Source organism: Triturus cristatus, chromosome 3_1, assembly GCF_964204655.1.
Source record: "Triturus cristatus chromosome 3_1, aTriCri1.1, whole genome shotgun sequence".
Classification (NCBI taxonomy): domain Eukaryota; kingdom Metazoa; phylum Chordata; class Amphibia; order Caudata; family Salamandridae; genus Triturus; species Triturus cristatus.
Window position 1 is genome coordinate 223,401,196 of NC_140583.1, and position 18,111 is coordinate 223,419,306.

The 18,111-nt window shown below is 49.0% G+C and overlaps 1 protein-coding gene across 1 annotated transcript in view; it reads left to right on the top strand.

The window, feature by feature from the left end:
- TBC1D2B (TBC1 domain family member 2B) overlaps positions 1-18,111 on the top strand; it is a 328,844-nt gene that overhangs the window by 194,947 nt on the left and 115,786 nt on the right. The window contains exon 8 of the mRNA XM_085643725.1: positions 17,127-17,311. Within this exon, the coding sequence (XP_085499851.1) occupies positions 17,127-17,311 (185 nt within the window). The remainder of the gene's footprint in view (positions 1-17,126; positions 17,312-18,111) is intronic.

An 18,111-nucleotide genomic window follows, 5' to 3' on the forward strand; every position in this document is an offset into this window, starting at 1 on the left:
GAAGCATAAGAAGAAGTCGAAAAAGCATCTTTGCTCTTCGGCTTCTCCTCGTCTGTCGGCTGACCCAACGAGGCACGCGGGTGGTGCCCCTTTCATGCCACCACGCACGGAGCCTGAAAAGTAGACTCCGCATTTCCCTCCCTTTCCGGGACCCGCAGCGACTCCCGTCCAGCTTTGTACGTTCTACGAAACGATGCATGGCATCTTTGGGTGGCCCAAACCCGCTGGTGCTCCTTCGGGACCCGCAGACTCGATTGGGGGCCTAGGCCTTCTCTGCCGGCGGCTCCGGCCCCGGCACCGCAGGTCCCCCTTGGATCCAGGCCTAGATCTGGATCGGTGCCGGTTGACCTTATTACGCTTACTCCGGCACCACTGCTGCGTTTCGGACAACAGTCGGCCCCCTGTCCGGCATCGAACCCAGCCTCCATCTCGACATGGACCTGGGGCCGGACCAGCTTTGTCCGACCCCGGATCCGGCGCAGAGAGGGATTTTTATGCCCCTCTTCACTCCTGGGCCCACTTTTCAACCAGAATGGCACCCAGACACTGAGGAGGAGGACTGGGAGGGGTCAGGTGACCCTCTAGCTGACCAGGAGAGTGTACAGGACTGGAGAGAGGAACTGAGGGATGCCAATGGTTTGGATACCTCACCTCACCTTGGCATGTTGTCTCCTCCTACCGTGGCTACGGAGGAGGGAGCGTCGTACGCAGTGGTGTTGCGTAAGGTGGCCGAGGCTCTCAACCTCTAGCTTCCTACGGTGGTGGGCAGGACTAACCTCCTGACAGAGGTGCTTCAACAGGCTGCGAGCTCTTCTGAGCTCTTGCTTCCGTTTAATGAAACTCTCACCGACATACTTTTGGGCACTTTGTCCAGGCCCAACACGGGGGCTCCCGTGGACAGGATGATTGCCCGATGCAACCGCCTGCCTTCGGGCGACCCCACTTTCCTTTCCCAACACCCCACCCCGGAGAGCTTAGTGGTGCAAGCCTCCACTTTCAAAAGTGCCTTCCCTACTGCTCCACCGAAAAGGGAATCCAAGAAGCTGGACCAACTTGGAAAGAAAATGTTCTCTTCCGCCAGCTTATGACTGCGGTCCATAAACACTGCATGTCTCTTGGGCCGTTATTCTCACTCTTTGTGGGATACAGTGGCGCAGGTGCTGCCTCAGTGTCCGGAGGAGACCCGGACAGTGGCCGCTGGAAGGGTTGCAGCAAAGTTTGCGATACGTTGTGGGTTGGACACCGCCGACTCTCTGGACCATTTCCACGTCAGTAGCGCTTCGTCGCTACGCCTGGATGCGGTCGCCTGGTTTTTCAGGGGATGTCCAGAACACCTTTATGGACATGCCCTTTGATGGCCATCGCCTTTTCGGCGACAAAGCAGACAATGCTCTAGAGCGTTTCAAAGGACTCACAGGCTACAGCCAAGTCATTGGGCTTCTCTGCCCGCCCTGCGCAGTCTGCTTTCCACCCCTTTCGTGGCTACGGAAGGGGTGCCCTGCTACGTCACACCCAGAGCCACAGGCTGCAGAAAGTTCCCCAACCTTGGCATGGCCCGGGACATGGAAACAACCGTCGTGGTTCCGGGGGCCAACGGGCGGGCCAGTCCACCACCCCCCCCCCCCCCCCCCCCTGCAGCAGCCTCCAAACCCTCCCTGTCCGACCTTTCAGGCCCATGAGATCCACCATCACCTCCTCCACTGGTGCACCATCACGTCGGACAGGTGGGTTTTGCTGATAGTCTGATGGGGCTACTCCCTCCCATTCGAGACTACCACTCCAGCCATGCCACCAAGATACCACCGCATGTCGGAGGATCATCTGGCCCTTCTCTAGTAGGAAGTTACAGCTCTCTTGGCCAAGGGAGCCATCAAGCGTGTTCCTGTTCCAGAAGTAGGTCGTGGTTGTTATTCCCACTACTTTCTGGTCCTCAAGAAGGACAAGGGCCTCCGTCCTATCTAGGATCTCAGGGAGGTCAACATCTTCCTCCGGACGGAGAAGTTCAAAATGTTGACGCTTTCTCAGGTCTTGTCTGCCCTTGACCCGGAAGACTGGTTGGTAGCGTTGGACTTGCAGGACGCTTATTTTCATAACCCCGTTCTGCCGGGCCACTAGCGTTACTTGCGGTTCACGGTAGGCCACCAGTTTACCGTGCTCCCCTGTGGCCTTACCAGTGCCCCTCGGGTGTTCACGAAAGTTATGGCGCTGGTTACAGCTCATCTATGCAGATCAGGGGTGTCAGTCTTCCCCTATCTCGACGACTGGTTGTTGAAGGCGGGCTCGCCCCAGGCAGTCGTCTCCCACCTCCAGACTACGGACGACCTCCGGCATTCGCTGGGGTTCTCCATCAATGTGCCAAAGTCACACCTGATTCCCTCTCAGAAGCTCCTCTTCATCAGAGCGGTTCTGGATACGACACGATTTTGGGTCTATTGTCCCGAACTACGAGTCCGGGACATTCATGCTATGATTCCGATCTTCAGCTTCTGGCCCGGGTTTCGGTTAGAATGACCCTGAGGCTGCTGGGCCTCATGGCCTCCTACATCCTGCTGGTCGATCATGCCAGGTGGCATATGTGGGCTCTGCAGTGGGACCTGAAGTTCCAGTGGGCGCAGCTTCAGGGGAATCTGTCCGATTGCGTCCAGATCTTGGAGGCCACTGCACGACAATTGCAGTGGTGGCTCACGAACCAGGATTGGATCAACGGCAGATCCCTCTCCCTTTCCCAACCAGAGTTCACAGTGGTGACAGATGCGTCACTCCTGGGATGGGCGACCACATGGGAGAGGTGGAGATCAGAGGCCTCTGGTCTCCGGCGGAGCCCAGCTCCACATCATCTTCTGGAGCTCCGGGCAATTCGTCTTGCACTGAATGCATTCCTTCCCTCTGTCTGGGAAGAGTAGTGCAAGTGTTGACGTACAACACCACAGCCATGTGGTACTGCAACAAACCGGGCGGGGTGGGGTCGTGGACCCTATGTCAGGAGGCTCTGCGCCTCTGGACATGGCTGGAACATCAGGGCATATCCCTGGTGGTTCAACACCTGGCAGGTTCCCTAAACGCCAGGGCAGACTAACTCAGTCGCAGGTACATGATGGCACACGAATGGTGTCTTCACTCTGAGGTGGTGTAAGGTCTCTTTTGACAGTGGGGAGAGCCTTGGTTAGATCTATTCGCCACCGGAGAGAGCGCGCACTGTCTGCAATTCTGCGCGTTGGAATTTCCAAGATGGCACTTGCTAGGCGACTCTTTTCGTTGCGAGTGGAGTTGCAGTCTGTTGTATGCCTTTCCGCCTATACCACTTCTGCCCAGAGTGCTGAAGAAGATCAGGCGCAACTGGGCCCACGTCATTTTTGTGGCTCCGGATTGGGCACAAAGAGTTTGGTATCCCGAGCCGCTCAACATGGCCATCGATTCTCCGATCCGACTGTCTCTTCGGGAGGATCTCCTGTCGCAGCAGCAGGGGACGGTCCTCCACCCGAACCTGTCCAGCCTCCACCTCCTTGCATGGAGATTGAGCGGCGTCAGTTGACGTCGGTTTGACCTGCCTTCCGAAGTTTGCGATGTAATCTTGGCAGCCAGGTGTCCCTCCACTAAAACGGTATACGCTTGTCGGTGGAACAAATTTGTGGCATGGTGCACAGTAAAGGCTGCGGATCCCCTCTCTGCCCCTCTTTCTGAGGTTCTCTTGTCCCTCCTTTCTTTAGCCCAGCAGGGCTCTGCTCTGGGCACGATCAAGGGCTATCTCTCGGCCATTTCTGCCTTCCTTCGGCTTCCAGATCAGCCTTCTCTTTTCAAGTCCCCAGTTAAACGATTTTTGAAAGGCATAACAACTCTTTCCTCCTATTCCTTTCGTTATGCCTCAGTGGGACTTGAATCTAGTCGTAACTTATTTAATGTGTGCTCCATTTGAGCCACTTCGCAACTGTCCTTTGAGGCTTTTAACTCTCAAAACTGCTTTCCTGGTGGCCATCACGTCTGCCAGTTGGGTGAGTGAGCTCCAGGCTCTTTCTTCAAAGCCTCCTTTTCTCTCCGTACATCCGGACAAAGTTGTCCTCAGAACCCGTCCATCCTTTCTGCCAAAGGTTGTTTCTGCCTTTCACATTGGGCAGACCATCACTTTGCCCACCTTCTTTCCACCTCCGCATCCTTCCAAAGAGGATGAGAGGCTCCACCATCTGGACCCAAACCGTGCGCTGTCCTTTTATCTAGACCACACAAAACAGTTCCGGGTGGATGATTAGCTCTTTGTTGGCTACGTGGGCTCCAAAAAAGGTCGGGCCGTACACAAAGGAACTACCTCTCGGGGGGGGTTATTTTGTGTGTCAAGGCCTGTTATTCTCTGGTGAAAAAGGAGCCTCCAGTGGGGTTGCGCGCCCATTCTACTAGGGCGATGGCAGCCACTACTGCTTTAGGGCGAGGAGTTCCTCTGAACGATTTCGGTCAGGCAGCTACGTGGGCATCGTTGCACACCTTTATGAAACACTACTGCCTGGACAGTCAAGTCAGGAGAGACTGCTTCTTTGGCCGTTCTGTTATCCAGGACTTTTCGGTGTAATATTGGTTCACAGACCCGCCACCGGGGTTGGTATTGATGGGGTATCTATTCTATTCTAAGGTAAGGAATCTAGAACTAACGTATTTCTTTCAGATGAACAAGTTACTTGCCTTCCGTAACGATATATCTGTAAGAAACATTAGTTCATTATAGATTCCTTACCGCCCCACTCATCCTCCCAGTTCTGCAAACTGATTTTTAGGGCTAAGGATATCCTTTCAGGGCCCTAGTTTGTGCAGCAATGGTCAGTGTCTTGCATGGCTCTGCGTTTCTGGCGCGGAAAGTCGTGTACGAACGGACGTCCACGCGCGAGGGCGGGGTCTAAGTAGCTACCGCGACAGCGACATCATTCTGGCGACACGACGCCAACGACTGACGCGGAGCCGACCGACGCCACCTTCCGACGCGCAGAGGTACTGCGGACTAAAAACTTTCTGGATCTAGTCTGCCGCCTGGGGTTAATTCTAATGTAAGGAATGTATAACTAACTAATGTTTCTTATAGATATATATCGTTACTGAAGGTAAGTAACTTGTTCTTCTAACCATGTAACCCCAGATTGCTCACCTTGTCAGCACCCACCGCTGCCAGACTGAATCAATTTGTTTTTCAGCAATTCCCCCACGCATTGATAAGTGGTATTGTGCCGCTCGGAGTCTGCTTAGTCCTGCCCTTCAAATGATGCTAAAGTCGCATATAACTGCCAACCCACTGCCTGCTAACGTCGGCTCCTTTCTTTCCGTGCCTTCGGACGTGGATCCACAACTAGCTCCTTCTTTTTTCTGTCACTTAAGATGATTCTTTCCAACCCTTTACAGTGTGCAAGGGATTTTGTCTCCACTACAAACTACAGGATTTAAACCCTGCAGGGACTGTCATAATCTGATATCTGTGACCGATCCCCACCAGATATGTCTCTAGAACCTGTATTCGTAGCCTGACTAATTTGTATGTGGACTGCGCCAGGATGAACCCGAAGGCTATAGGGATTATGAGACCAAGCTGTACATCTCTAAACATTGTTGAATGTGCATTAGGGCCAAAGGTACTTTAAGTCCGTTGTTCTATAGATGTCCTCTTCCCCTTCAAAGTCAAAATCCCCCCTAAAAATAGGAAGTTGAAGCGTGATTCTCCTTCAGCCTGCTGCTCTCGACAGGAGAAGTCTCATGGATGTCAGGGTTCTTCCTGATCTTAATCATGGTCCCCTACCATGGAGAAGAGCCTCTGCTATTCCCCCCTATTTCATTTTCCCCCCCCCCAACTCATCCTGATCTAGCCCAATTTCCTACGCCCATCTGTGATGCCATAAGAAGTCAAGGCCACTCCCACTGGCATGCCTCCAGGCCACAAGGATGCGAGGAAGCCTCCTGTCGGATTACTGCTGATGGATTTTCTTTCACTCAATCTGTCCCTCTTGACCCAGTTATGTGTTTCTCCCGGACTCCATGACAGATACCCAGACCTACTTTAAACCTGGCACTGAGATGCTCAGTTTTCCAGCACGTTGAGGCTGTCACGGACAATAGAGGAAGGACCGATTATCCTTCCCAACGCAGAAGGGAGTCTACCACGACCTCAATCGATGTCACTCCCACTTCATCCTTGGCACAACTGATTCATCCACATTCAGACTGAATGGGTTCTGTGTTTACCGAGACAAGTTCCCTTCCTGTCTGATTCAGAACATTATGATGGAGATGAGTAGGATGACATATCCCAATTTCACATAGAGGAAAATATCTTTTTGAATCTTACAAGATGTCAATGGCTTGGATACCTCACCAGACTCTAGTTTTAACTCCCCACCTGGTCTCCCCACAGAAGAATCTGCTTCATTTGCCATCTTGATAAATAGAGCTACAGCAGTTTTGAACTTCGAGCTCCCATCTGTTGCGGTAAAGATCAGTGTTCTCACGGATGTCTTGCTGCTGGATCAGACTTCCTCTGAACCCCTCCTCCCATCCAATTAATGCCCTTACAGACACTGTAATAAGCACTAGGTCCAAGCCTGGACCTTACCCGCCACTTAACCAACAGGTAGCCAGGCCTCACATTCCTCATACTGAAGACCCACACTTCCTCCTTCAACATCCTACGTCTCCAAGCCTAGTGGTAAAGGCGTCTACAAGCATACTCCACCCAAACTCATTCATTACTTCACCTCTTGATAGGGAATCCAAACGCAGGGAGGCATTTGGCAATCAGGTGTTCTCCTCAGCCAGCCTGGTCCTCCGCAAAGATGTGAATTGCTTCCTGGGATGCTATTTGCATGTGATGTGGGATATACATGTTGTTCAATATGTTGTGTAATGTTTTGTATCCAAGTTATACTGTAATCCTACATGTTGATTTATGTGGAAGTTCCACATTTTGTGTCCTAAGGAAGGTGGTCTGAATCAGTTTGACCCATCGTGACTAGTCTACGAATATTAAAGACTCAATTCTTGCCTTACATCTGGTTTCTTCTAAAATATATTAAAAAATCAATTCAGTACCATACGATTAGCTAGAAGAAAGAGTTCAAATACATACATGTTTTTGAGTTTTTATGTAATTTTCTGTCTGTTTTCTAAACAATGGTGTGCTTAACACTGATGTAATTGATGTAGAGTTTCTTGCTGTATTTTAATAAATAATATAGTTTTGTATGTTCTTGTATATTTGTGTCTTTGCAAAGTTTGCACATGGTCTGTATGAATTAATTAGTTGACAAATTCACCTGAGGAGTTGTAATTCTTTCTGCTTTAACTCCAATACCACTGGCCTGTCACACGAGTTGCAGTTGCTATCTGTTCAGCAACTACATGCTGCCTTTTTTGTGGAAAATCTGGTGCTTCGAATTAGGGCAGTATTCTTGCCCATGGTTTTGATGTCTTTGCATGTCAGAATATCTATCCCTCTTCTGACATTCTTTGCTCCCCCTTATCTCTCTAAAGAGGAAGAACAAACCCTTCACCCCAAAAGAGCCTTGTGCTTTTACATTGGTCACACCAAGGACCATCCACTCTTTCTGGGGTTTGCAGACACAAAGAAGAGTAAGGCAGTGCCGAAAAGAACCATTTCAAAGTGGCTAGTCCTCCACATAAAAATCTATTCAATAGAGACTTCTAGCCACAGATTCTTTACCTTCGAATATTCCCTAGACATCAGACTGGATCCTGAAAATCTTGAGCAGTACCTCTGTGCACTAATGGGTGTCGTCAATCTGCTCCACATCTGAGTCGTCCACCCTGGAAGTGATGTGTGCGGTGCCTATAGAAGTGCCACCCCAGCATGCTAACATCAGTTCTTATCTTTCCGCACCATCAGCACAGATCTGTAGCGAGCTTCTCAGTCCATTTTTTGGGCTAATTTTTCAACCTTTTATCAAAATTCTTTTGAGCTTAGTATCCAGTGTTTAAGGATGCCCCCTAAAAACCTGTATGGTTTAAACCCTGTAGATCCTGTCACATGCAGATATGTGACAGATCCCAATCTGGTTTGCCTGTTATGCCTGGAGCTGGGCCACGGCGCCAAGCCCTGGCCTGACTTTCGAGTGAGGTGTTCACTCTGACTAAGGCGGTCAGAGAATGCGCCCTGAAGTTCCTAGGTGCCCTACACTGAAGAACTCTAGACTGCTTCAGGTCCCGATTGAGGTGAAGGTCCCGGACCGGCTCTTAGCAATTCCCATTGTTCATCATCTCATTCCAAGTCATCGTCTGGTAAGTCCCACAAGAAATAGTCAACTTCACAGAGTGGGTCCAAGTCTTCAGGTGAGGCATGGGAGCGATGCCACAAATCTAGAATCTGCTCCCAAAGGCCAGCTGCTAAGCGTGAGTCTGGGTTCACTCTCCGCCACCTAGAATTTCTGGGAGCCATGCACCTATTTGAGGCGCCTTCAGACCCCACGGGTTCAGCAGGTGCCCCAACTGGATTCTCACCGACAGCTTCAACCTCAGCACTCATCGAGCCCTTTGCCCTTTGCCCAGCGGCGGCTCCTCTGCTATGGTGGAGGAGCGCCCCTCACCACACCTCAATGGCAGCAGCAGCTGCAAAACTTGGAAAATAAAACAATAAACTATGTTTATTACAGTTTAATTTTTCTCTTACCTTTTAGTCTTGGGGCCGTGCAACAGGATGATAGGCACTGAGGGGGGATTGTTGGGCACTGCCTTCAGTGCGCATGACAGTTTCGCCAGCCGCCCCAGGCTGGCCAAAGCATCATGCTCACTGAAGCGGTCTCCAACCAGAGCTGCTTTGTCTGGTTGGAGGCAGCAGGCACAGGCTCCCAGTCTACCTGGGAGCACAAATCGAGGACGCGCATGCCAATCCTGATGCTGCTCCTCTGCTGTGAGAGCAGTGTCTGGATTGGCCGCAATGCAGACTGGGAGCCTGTGCCTGACTGCAGTGGAGCCAGAAGAGCGGCGATGCGGCAGGATTCAGGAAAGTTTCATTTTTTTAAAAAAAAATGTTTTTTGTTTTAGTCCCTCAGCCCTCCCGCAACTTTGCCCTGACAGCAGCCGCGACTGCCTTTGCATCCGTTCCTGGATTCAGATCGGCTCTGCCTGCGAGTCCACAACCTTCCCTTGAGCCCCTCCCAGTGGCACTGTTCCCAGCGTCACCAATGCCATCACCATCGTTATACCTGACTCTGATATGTAGCCGCACTGGCATCACCCAACGTCGACTCCGGTGCTACCTGATCACAACCTTCCGAATCAGAGACAGTGGCTCCCTATGCTGATAGGCCCTGTTGGAAGTACGATTGGGACAGATCTGAGGACTCTTATGGTTATCCTGACCCCCTGGAAGAGAAACGGGATTTCAGTGTTTCTGACACTGGATGCTGGTCTGGTCTCTCCTCCTAGTGTAGCTACGTAGGAAGGATCTTCATTTGCCATGGGGGTGAGTAGAGCGGCTGATATCCTGGACCTTATCCTGCCATGGGTGGCAGTCAAGACGAACGCCTTCACAGAGGCGCTTCAACCGGGAGTATCCTCCACAGAAATTCTTCCCTTTAATGAAGTCCTCACTGATGTTTTGGTCAGGGCATGGGCCTAGCCCTGCACAGGGCTTCCTGTGAACAGGACATTTGCCCATCAACACTACCCCACTCCTGGGGAACACAGATTTCCACACCCAGTTCCCCATCACGGAGATCCTGGTGGTCTGGGCCTCAATGCCCAAGGTTAACCTTGGTGCATTCCCTCCACACACCCGGATAGGGAATCTAAGATGCTGGAGACCTACTACAAGAGGATTTTCTCCTCCATTAACCTTGAATTGCATTCCGTGAACAATACGTGCCTCTTGGGCCAGTATTCGCACTCTGTCCATTGTCTCGTAGGAGGTCCACAACATCCTGTCCTAGGCTACTGGCAATGGCAGGGAAGCAGCAAAGTTCACTATATGCTGCAGACTGGACACAACCAACTCACCAGGTAGAGCGTTTATTTTTCATTGGCGGCAGTAAATTGCAGCGCCTTTTCAGACACTCACCCCCAGTCACAGATCTGGGTTAAATCCATCATCGTTCTTTAGCTCACTTCACCACCCCAGGTCAAACACAGCTTTATGCAAATCAGTCTTGACCCTGTGCCTCATGGGAACTGTCCAGCCTGAACTGCCAAGCCATGTCTTCCCTGGACCGGAAACAAGCATCCTGGGACCGGTTTTGGGCTAACACCATATATCAGCCAGGCTAGCTTGAATCCAGTGGCAAAGTGAGCAAGGGACCCACGTCTGGGCATACCCTGCCAACTTAGGGCAGATGATGGACGGAGCGCTGAAACTTTTCAGACACTCACACCCAGTCACAGATCTGGGTTGAATCCATTAAATTAAAAGGGAAAACAATGTTTTTGGACCCAGGCGCGTCCCTCTGGAATGCCATCACCAGACCCAAGGGATCATGGTATCTCTACCCTCATGTCTTTTAATTTATTTTAATACTTTTTTGTTAGGACTCTGAATTGTGCTCTTGAGATGGCTGCCACCACGATCTGCTTGATATTTTGGCAGCCAATCCGATCTCAGCATGATATCTCTCGAGTCCGCGAAGTCTCCGCGAGATGAAATATACAGAGTTTCTGAGCATTAATTGCTCTAAAACTACTGAACAGATTTATACCACATCACAAAAAGCAGTCGTAGTGGACCCAGATCTAGCTTTCTGCTAAATTTAGTATAAATCCATTCAATGGTTTGGGCTGTACCTGTTTGTAAAGTTCCTGAATAAATTGATGGGGAAGACATGTTTTGGGGACCTCCTTTTTCCCTGCCCCCGCTTGACAGAACCTCCAACCCCCAAAACTTTCCACACGCAAATTAGTCAAAAAGTAGCTATTTTTTGGAGAGTTTTGTAGAGATTTGTCAAACTGCACCAGATATAAGCATTTCCTATGGCAACACCATCCTAAGTATAAGATAAAAATATAAATAAAATTATATATATTTAATATATTGTATATATAGAATATAAAATATAATATATATCTATATGTAGATCATCATTATTATTATTTCACTGAACAAAAAAAGGGTTATAGGGGTGGTATAGTTAGGTTGATGTTTTACCCACACAAAACCAAAGAAATTCAACAGCATAGGTCTAATCCTCTCCGTGGCAAAAAAAAGTTTTGGGGCATGTGTCCTATGAGGTCAGGATATGTGTATCCTGACCCCTTATGTGTTTTGACTCTTTATTTTTCCCTCCCACTGGCCAAGCCACAGACAAAATGGCAGCCTCAACTTTCCTTTCAGATTGCGGCCAGCTAGTCAGGGCTTTGCTTTTCCCTCAGGATCTGCAGTTCGGGCTGTAGCCATGTCTGAAAATTGGAAAATCCCCATAGACATTCCATGGAGAAACTGTTTTGGGATCCCCCCCCCTTATTTTCGGCCCCGCATGACAAATCGCCCTGAAACTTTTCAGATAGCAGCTCAACTAACTTACGTACTAGTTTTAAAATTTTGGTACCAAAGTCATTTTGAAAAAAAAAAAGCTTTGTCAATGGAAAAAGTTGGTCTTAACTAGAACTACCTACTGGAGACATATATATTATGACCTCCCATATTACATCACTCATGACATGGTCAGTGACATCACTTATGGGAGGAAGCAGGAGGGGTAGTTGGCCTCCAAGTAAGTCATTAGGGACAAACTACCCCTTCTGTTACCTACAGTAAGTCCTACACAGGAGGATTGCTGAGAGGTTGTCGGAGGCCACGCCCCCTTTCTATACAAAACTCTGCAAACGCGCCTCCTGGCGCACCACTAGTTGGAGGATCAAGCCCCCTTGGCTCGTGAGGGTCCTTTGGGGCCAACTACTCCTCCTGTTACCTCCAGTATGACCCACACAGTGAGATTGCTGAGCGGTCTTCAGAGGCCACACTCCCTTTCTTCACCTCTCTGCAAACGTGTCTACTGGCGCACTGCTGGTTAGGGGATGAAGTCCTCTTGTATTCTGATGGTTCTTGGGGGCCCTGAAGCCCTCCTACTTCGTCCAGTAACTACAACAGAGCAGGATTCCTGAGAGCTGGTCAGAGGCACCGCCCTTTTTTCCACCACTCTGCAAACACGACTAATAGAAATTCACTTGAAAAAAACAAAGGTTACAGAGATGTTACAGTTAGGAAATAGAATTTAAAAAAAAGACATATATATTTTTTTTCCAGTGAATTTTTATTTGCTGAGTTGGTTAAAAGTTCTATTCTTTAGCTAATGTAATGTACGGCTCTTGGAGATCTGATAAAGCAATTGTTTGATGGTTACTAAGGGCCTCATGTAGGTAAATAAATTTTACCGTTTCTTAAATACTGAGCCGTACCGAATCGGTAAATTAGAATCGGTAAGTTATATGTAGGTAAAAATTCGGTAACAGTTACCGATTCGGTAACATTCGGTAATCACGAATCGGAATTCACCGAATCGGTAAATACCGAGGTGGTATTTACCGAATCGGAAAATACCGAGGTGGTATTTACCGAATCGGAAAATACCGAATCGGTATGTACGGAATCGGTAAATAAAATCACATGACTTGACGAAACAGCTAATCCTGTGCAACCACAGCCCACCCAACCAGGAAGTGGCCACACCCAGGCAGGTGTACATAATTAGCCGACCCTGGAGAGGCTTGGAGTGCAGAGGAGAGGCAGGGAGCCGGTGCCTGTGCGAGCGGGAAAACGAACATCATGTCCAGCCAGAGAACACAGAGAGACGGAGGGGAAAGGAGGAGGAAGCTGAAATTTAGCCCCAAGGAACTCCAGGTGCTGGTGGAGGAGGTGGTGAAGCAGCACCAGAAGCTGTTTGGAAGGCAATCCCTGCAAGTGCCTGAGGCTGAAAAGCGCAACATATGGCTGGCCATCCAGGCCCAGGTGAATGCTGTGGGAGTGACCCACAGGGACATAGAGGTCCTAAAGAAGCGCTGGTATGACCTGAGGATTGTAACCAAGAGGAAGATGGGCGACATCCAGAAGGAGGCCAGCCAGACTGGAGGTGGAACCAACAGGGCACCTGCCCTCACCGAACTGGAGGAGCTGGTGGGGGCCACAATCGAGCAAGAGAGCGTCGTGGGTCTTGGGGACGCCGACAGCTCTGCCAGAGCCGCCACACAACAAGGTAAGACGAAAGCACAGCAATGTAGCACCCCCTATCCCTATCCCACATCCCCCATTGTGAAACGAGAATCACACTGCAGTCCACACGTGTCAGTGCAGACAGGCAATGCATTCCGGGAGATGTAGTCAGGGAAACACCAACCATGACGTAAATGTTACAGGGCAACAAGGCATGTCACGCACTCGAGGCACAAGGAGACAGAGGACATTTTGGTATGTGAAATTATTTATTGTGACGCTTTCAATGCAGCCCTTCGGGGACACTGAGCCAATGTTGTATTTCTGTCCACAGATGTGACATCATGCAGGACAGGGCATGCTGCAGGAGAGACGGCACACCGGCCACAAATATCACCTCTAGCCAGCACAAGTTCAGACCAGGGAGCAGGCCCACTGGCAGCCGCACCACCAACACAGGCAGCCTCGCCGCAGCCAGAGCCAGCATCACCTCACCCAGAGCCAGCATCACCTCACCCAGAGCCAGCATCACCTCACCCAGAGCCAGCATCGCCACTCATGTTTGAATCACCGGCCACATCTCCGCTTGCAGGTGTGGGAATGAGGAGGCGTCCAGCAGCCAGGCTACGAGCCTTAGACACCTCGTCAGACGACAGCATGGGCCCTGAAGAACTCACCAGGCCCCAGGAAGGGAGCCATGCCACTGTGCCCCACACCTCACAGGCAGCACAGACGGGAGCAAGAGGGCGCCGCAGGTCGCGTGTCCAGAGTCCACCAGCACCCATTGACGGCCATGGTGTCTTCTTGGGTCTCGAGGGCCAAATGTTGAAACAACAGCGCCTGCAAACAAAGGCAGTCATGACAGTCCAGAGGCACATGCAGGTGATGAAAACTACATTAGTCAACATGGACAATAACATCAGCGGCATGGCTGCGGGCATTCGGGACATGTCCCAGTCAATCCAGCAGTTGTGCAGCAAATTAGATGCTGACATCGAGGCACGGCGCCGGGAACGGCAGAGAAGGGACACTACCAACAGGGCACTCAACCGTCTGGCAACTGCGACTTCTCTACTGTGCCGGCGCTCTGTGACGATGCAGGAGGGCCTAACACACTGCTGCAGCGACCTGTCTCGGGGGATGGTGCAGGTGACAAGTGCACTAGGGGTGCTATTTACTAGTCAGGCATCGACAACTGCTGCAGGGGATGCTGCGGAGAGCATCGACACCAGCAGCAGGAGCAGCATCACACCCCCCGTCCCAGAAGGACGCAGGAGCAGCAGGCGGCTTGGGGTTGGCTCTAGTGAGGATGCACAGGCCGTGCCATCCACCACTGCAGCGCGTATGCGCAAACATTGATGTGGCCCTGCTTAGCCACTTCCCAATGGGTGACGTAACCCTGGACATACTCCTTGTATAGATGGTATATTGCCAGATTGGCTTGTTCATGTGTTCATGGCGTGGTGCCACATTAAAACTACGTCATGACTAATCACAACTGGCTGTGTCCCCTTACTTACTCAGAAATAGTTGCATGTGATCTCTGTCCGTCTCTCTCTCCCATCGATTGCAGTTGGCACTCTAGCTGCGTTGCCCTGTGGCTGGCCTGACTCATCCTCGTTGTCCTCAAAATATGTTAGTTCCACATCTGTACCTTTTTTCGTGGCAAGGTTGTGCAGCATTGCACAAGTGGCAATAATCTTGCAGCAGGTGATGGGTGTGTACTGGCGTGCGCCTCCGCTCTTGTGGAGGCAGCGGAACCTGCTCTTCAGTAGTCCAAACGTGCGCTCCACCACATTGCGTGTTGTTTTGTGTGCCACGTTGTATCGTCTCTCACTCTGGGTTGCTGGGTGTAGGTAGGGAGTGAGGATGAATGACCGGCATGCATAGGCACTGTCGCCTAGATGAGTTAAAGGGAAACATCAGTCACATGCCTCTTTACACTATGATTTGCAGGTTGCAAGGGGCGTCACTGTTACTCACCTAGCAGGTATCCCTCTCCAAATTCTCCGGCACTCAGTCGTGTGTAGATCCCACTATTCTGGAAGATGTAAGAGTCGTGGGTGCTCCCAGGAAACTTTGCAACAATATCTGTGATGATGTTCCCTGCATCACAGATCACCTGCACATTGATGGAGTGGGTGGACTTCCTGTTCCTGTAGATGTGCTCTGTGTCAGCTGGTGGACAGATTGGGATGTGTGTACCATCAATACAGCCGATGACATGGGGGAACTGTGCCATGTGATAAAAGTCTGTTTTTGTTTTCTGCAGTGCAGCCTGTGTGTTGGGGAAGCTGATGTAGTGGTGCATTCTCTGCATCATGGCATCCAGGAACTTCCTGAAGAAACGTGACAGGCAACTCTGGGATACACCACCCACCGCAGCTATCACCACCTGATAACTGCCGGATGCCAGCAGATGTAGGCTGCAGAGCACCTGCACATGTGGGGGTATGGCGTGCGCCCTTCTTATTGGCTGGTCCAGGAGTGGGTGAAGGTCCCTGATTAAGTCCATGATGGTTTCGGGGTGTAGCCTGTACCTCTCATGTATCTCTGCATCAGTCAGCTGGAATAGTGTGATGCGCTGTCTGTAGATGCGTTCCTCCCATCGCCAAACCCTCAGTCCTGCTGCCTGTAGACGTAGGCGCCTTGCAATGACATACATAGCGGCCATGTTGTCCACGCTGTTGCATTTTGGGATTGCTTATATGCACTGTTGATGGTTACCACCTGCTTTCAATCCGTGTTAATTACCGACTCTTATTTACCGATTTTCTTGGATTTCTTAATTACCGAGTGCTCCTACATGTCATTTTAATTTTTACCACTTCATATTTACCACTTCATATTTACCGATTCGTTAAGTATGTATTCGGTAAATCTGATTCGGTATTTTAGAATTCGGTAAATATGATTCGGTATTTACCGCCTCATATTTACCGAAAAGTCGTTTTTGGACTCCTACATCTCACTTGTCTGAATACCGGTCGGTAACGGCATATTTACCGAAAATCGGCCGTTACCGACCGGTATTTGGCTACCTACATGAGGCCCTAAATGAGCACACCACAGCTTATTCAAGAAAGAAGACTTGTAAGCAAAGAGCAGTCTCGTATTTTATAGATTTTTAGTGAACAGCATGTTGGAATGGTAGATAGAAGAAAATGGTTATCATAAAATATAAAGAAAACACTGCTCTGCTAAAAGGTAACAAATACGGAGTTAATGGATTTTGAGATTTCCTTCAATTCTAGCTGACTGTAATAACTCTGCATTGTCCATCATAGAATTATCTTTGATGCTCACAAATTGTGGAGTTTCTTTTTGCATGTATGTGATCCAAGAACATAAGGTTTATTTTCAAATAGAAAGTAATGTTAACAAGTAAATGTGCATGTAGGAGACAAGTTACTCTTCTTCCTTTAAAGAAATTATCCAGTTAGAGAAAACCCATGACGGTTAACTGGGATCATGATGAACTAGACTTTAAATTAACTATTCTTTCTCCATCATGGTATTTTCTCTAATATTCATAATAGTGGAATGCAATATTAACCCTAACCCAGCAACTGAAACTTGGAACCAAGGGAATAGAAGGAATCATTCTGCGAATAGGTGGCACAGAGCCTGAAGTGTACTTACACTTCTGGTAGATGTTACAGTGACTAGAATGGCAACTTTGCTAGCCAATTTGCGGACTGACATGGGTTCAGTTGCTTACCTAGCAACTGTTGTATTTGTGAGAGGGTGAAGTCCGAGCTTGCTGGCATGTCATACGTTGCTTGCTTCCTTATATGACACCGTATTTCGGGTTTGTGTATCCTGAATAGTTAGTGTGCAGAAGAGTGTTAAACTGTGTACCTGCTTTCATATAAGTGTTGGCTAAAGCCACTAAACTAACAGTTATTCATTGTCTTTACTATGCTGCACTCGAATCCCAAAAATATAGTATATTTGATTGATTATTTAAAGTTATGTTAGATATTAAGTGTCTCACATTGTGTTCTTTTAGTATTGCAGCCTTGAAGCAAAGTTATGTCAAATAGAAAGTAAGTATTTGGTCCTTCTCCAAGAAGTGAATACTCCTGTGTGCTCCGAGAGGCAGAGCCCTTCTCATGATGTAATTTCCCAATTATTGGAAGATGCTTTAAAAGCGGAAACAACAGAGCAATCCTATTTTAAACCTCACACAGTCAGGTATAAAATGTGCACATGCAAAGCATGTCGAGTCTATTTTTCTTTTCCCATTATGTTTATTTCTTTTTGTAGATTCTGTAGATTTAAAATGAAAAATACCTCCCTAGGTAGAATATACATTCTAATTGCAAGTGGGGGATTTGCCTTATGTTGTAAAAGCCAGTGGACATCCCTTTTCTGCAGCTCAGAGCAGATGGTAAAATTCTGAATTACAGTTTAGTTAATTGCCAAATATTACGGCGTAGTCAGGAAAGTTAAGATATGAATTTCTATTATTTGAATGTATTTATTTTTCTTCAAATTGTGGTGTTATGCTATCCAGTAACATAGACGTTTCACTGTATACTGTAGAAACTGCAAGTGTTGATGGTGGATGGTGCTATGAATTATGGAGCCCCAGCACTATTTATGTGGTGCTTGCACATTAGCGTGCAAAGTCAAAGTTCCTGTGAGCATGTGTGTTTAGCTTCTCACTTGTACTCGCCATAAAGGTTAAATTAAAGACACCCGGGATGCGTGAATGTGACAACATTTACAAACTCACCTCACCTGTAAGATGTCTGGTTGATACTTTCAAGTTTAATGCATGTGATCATGAGCTGCTCACTCTGCTGTAATCTAATGTTGGGATCAGATTATTATCCTTGGTTTAGAGATGTTCTACTTTCCTACTCACCTTTTTGTTCTGTTGTATGCCCAGGGCCTGGACTGGCCAAAGGAGTCACACATGACATGGGGCAACTAGGTAGCTCTATATTCATGCGTCATTATTCTCTCTAAAAGAAGGGCAGAGTTAGAGC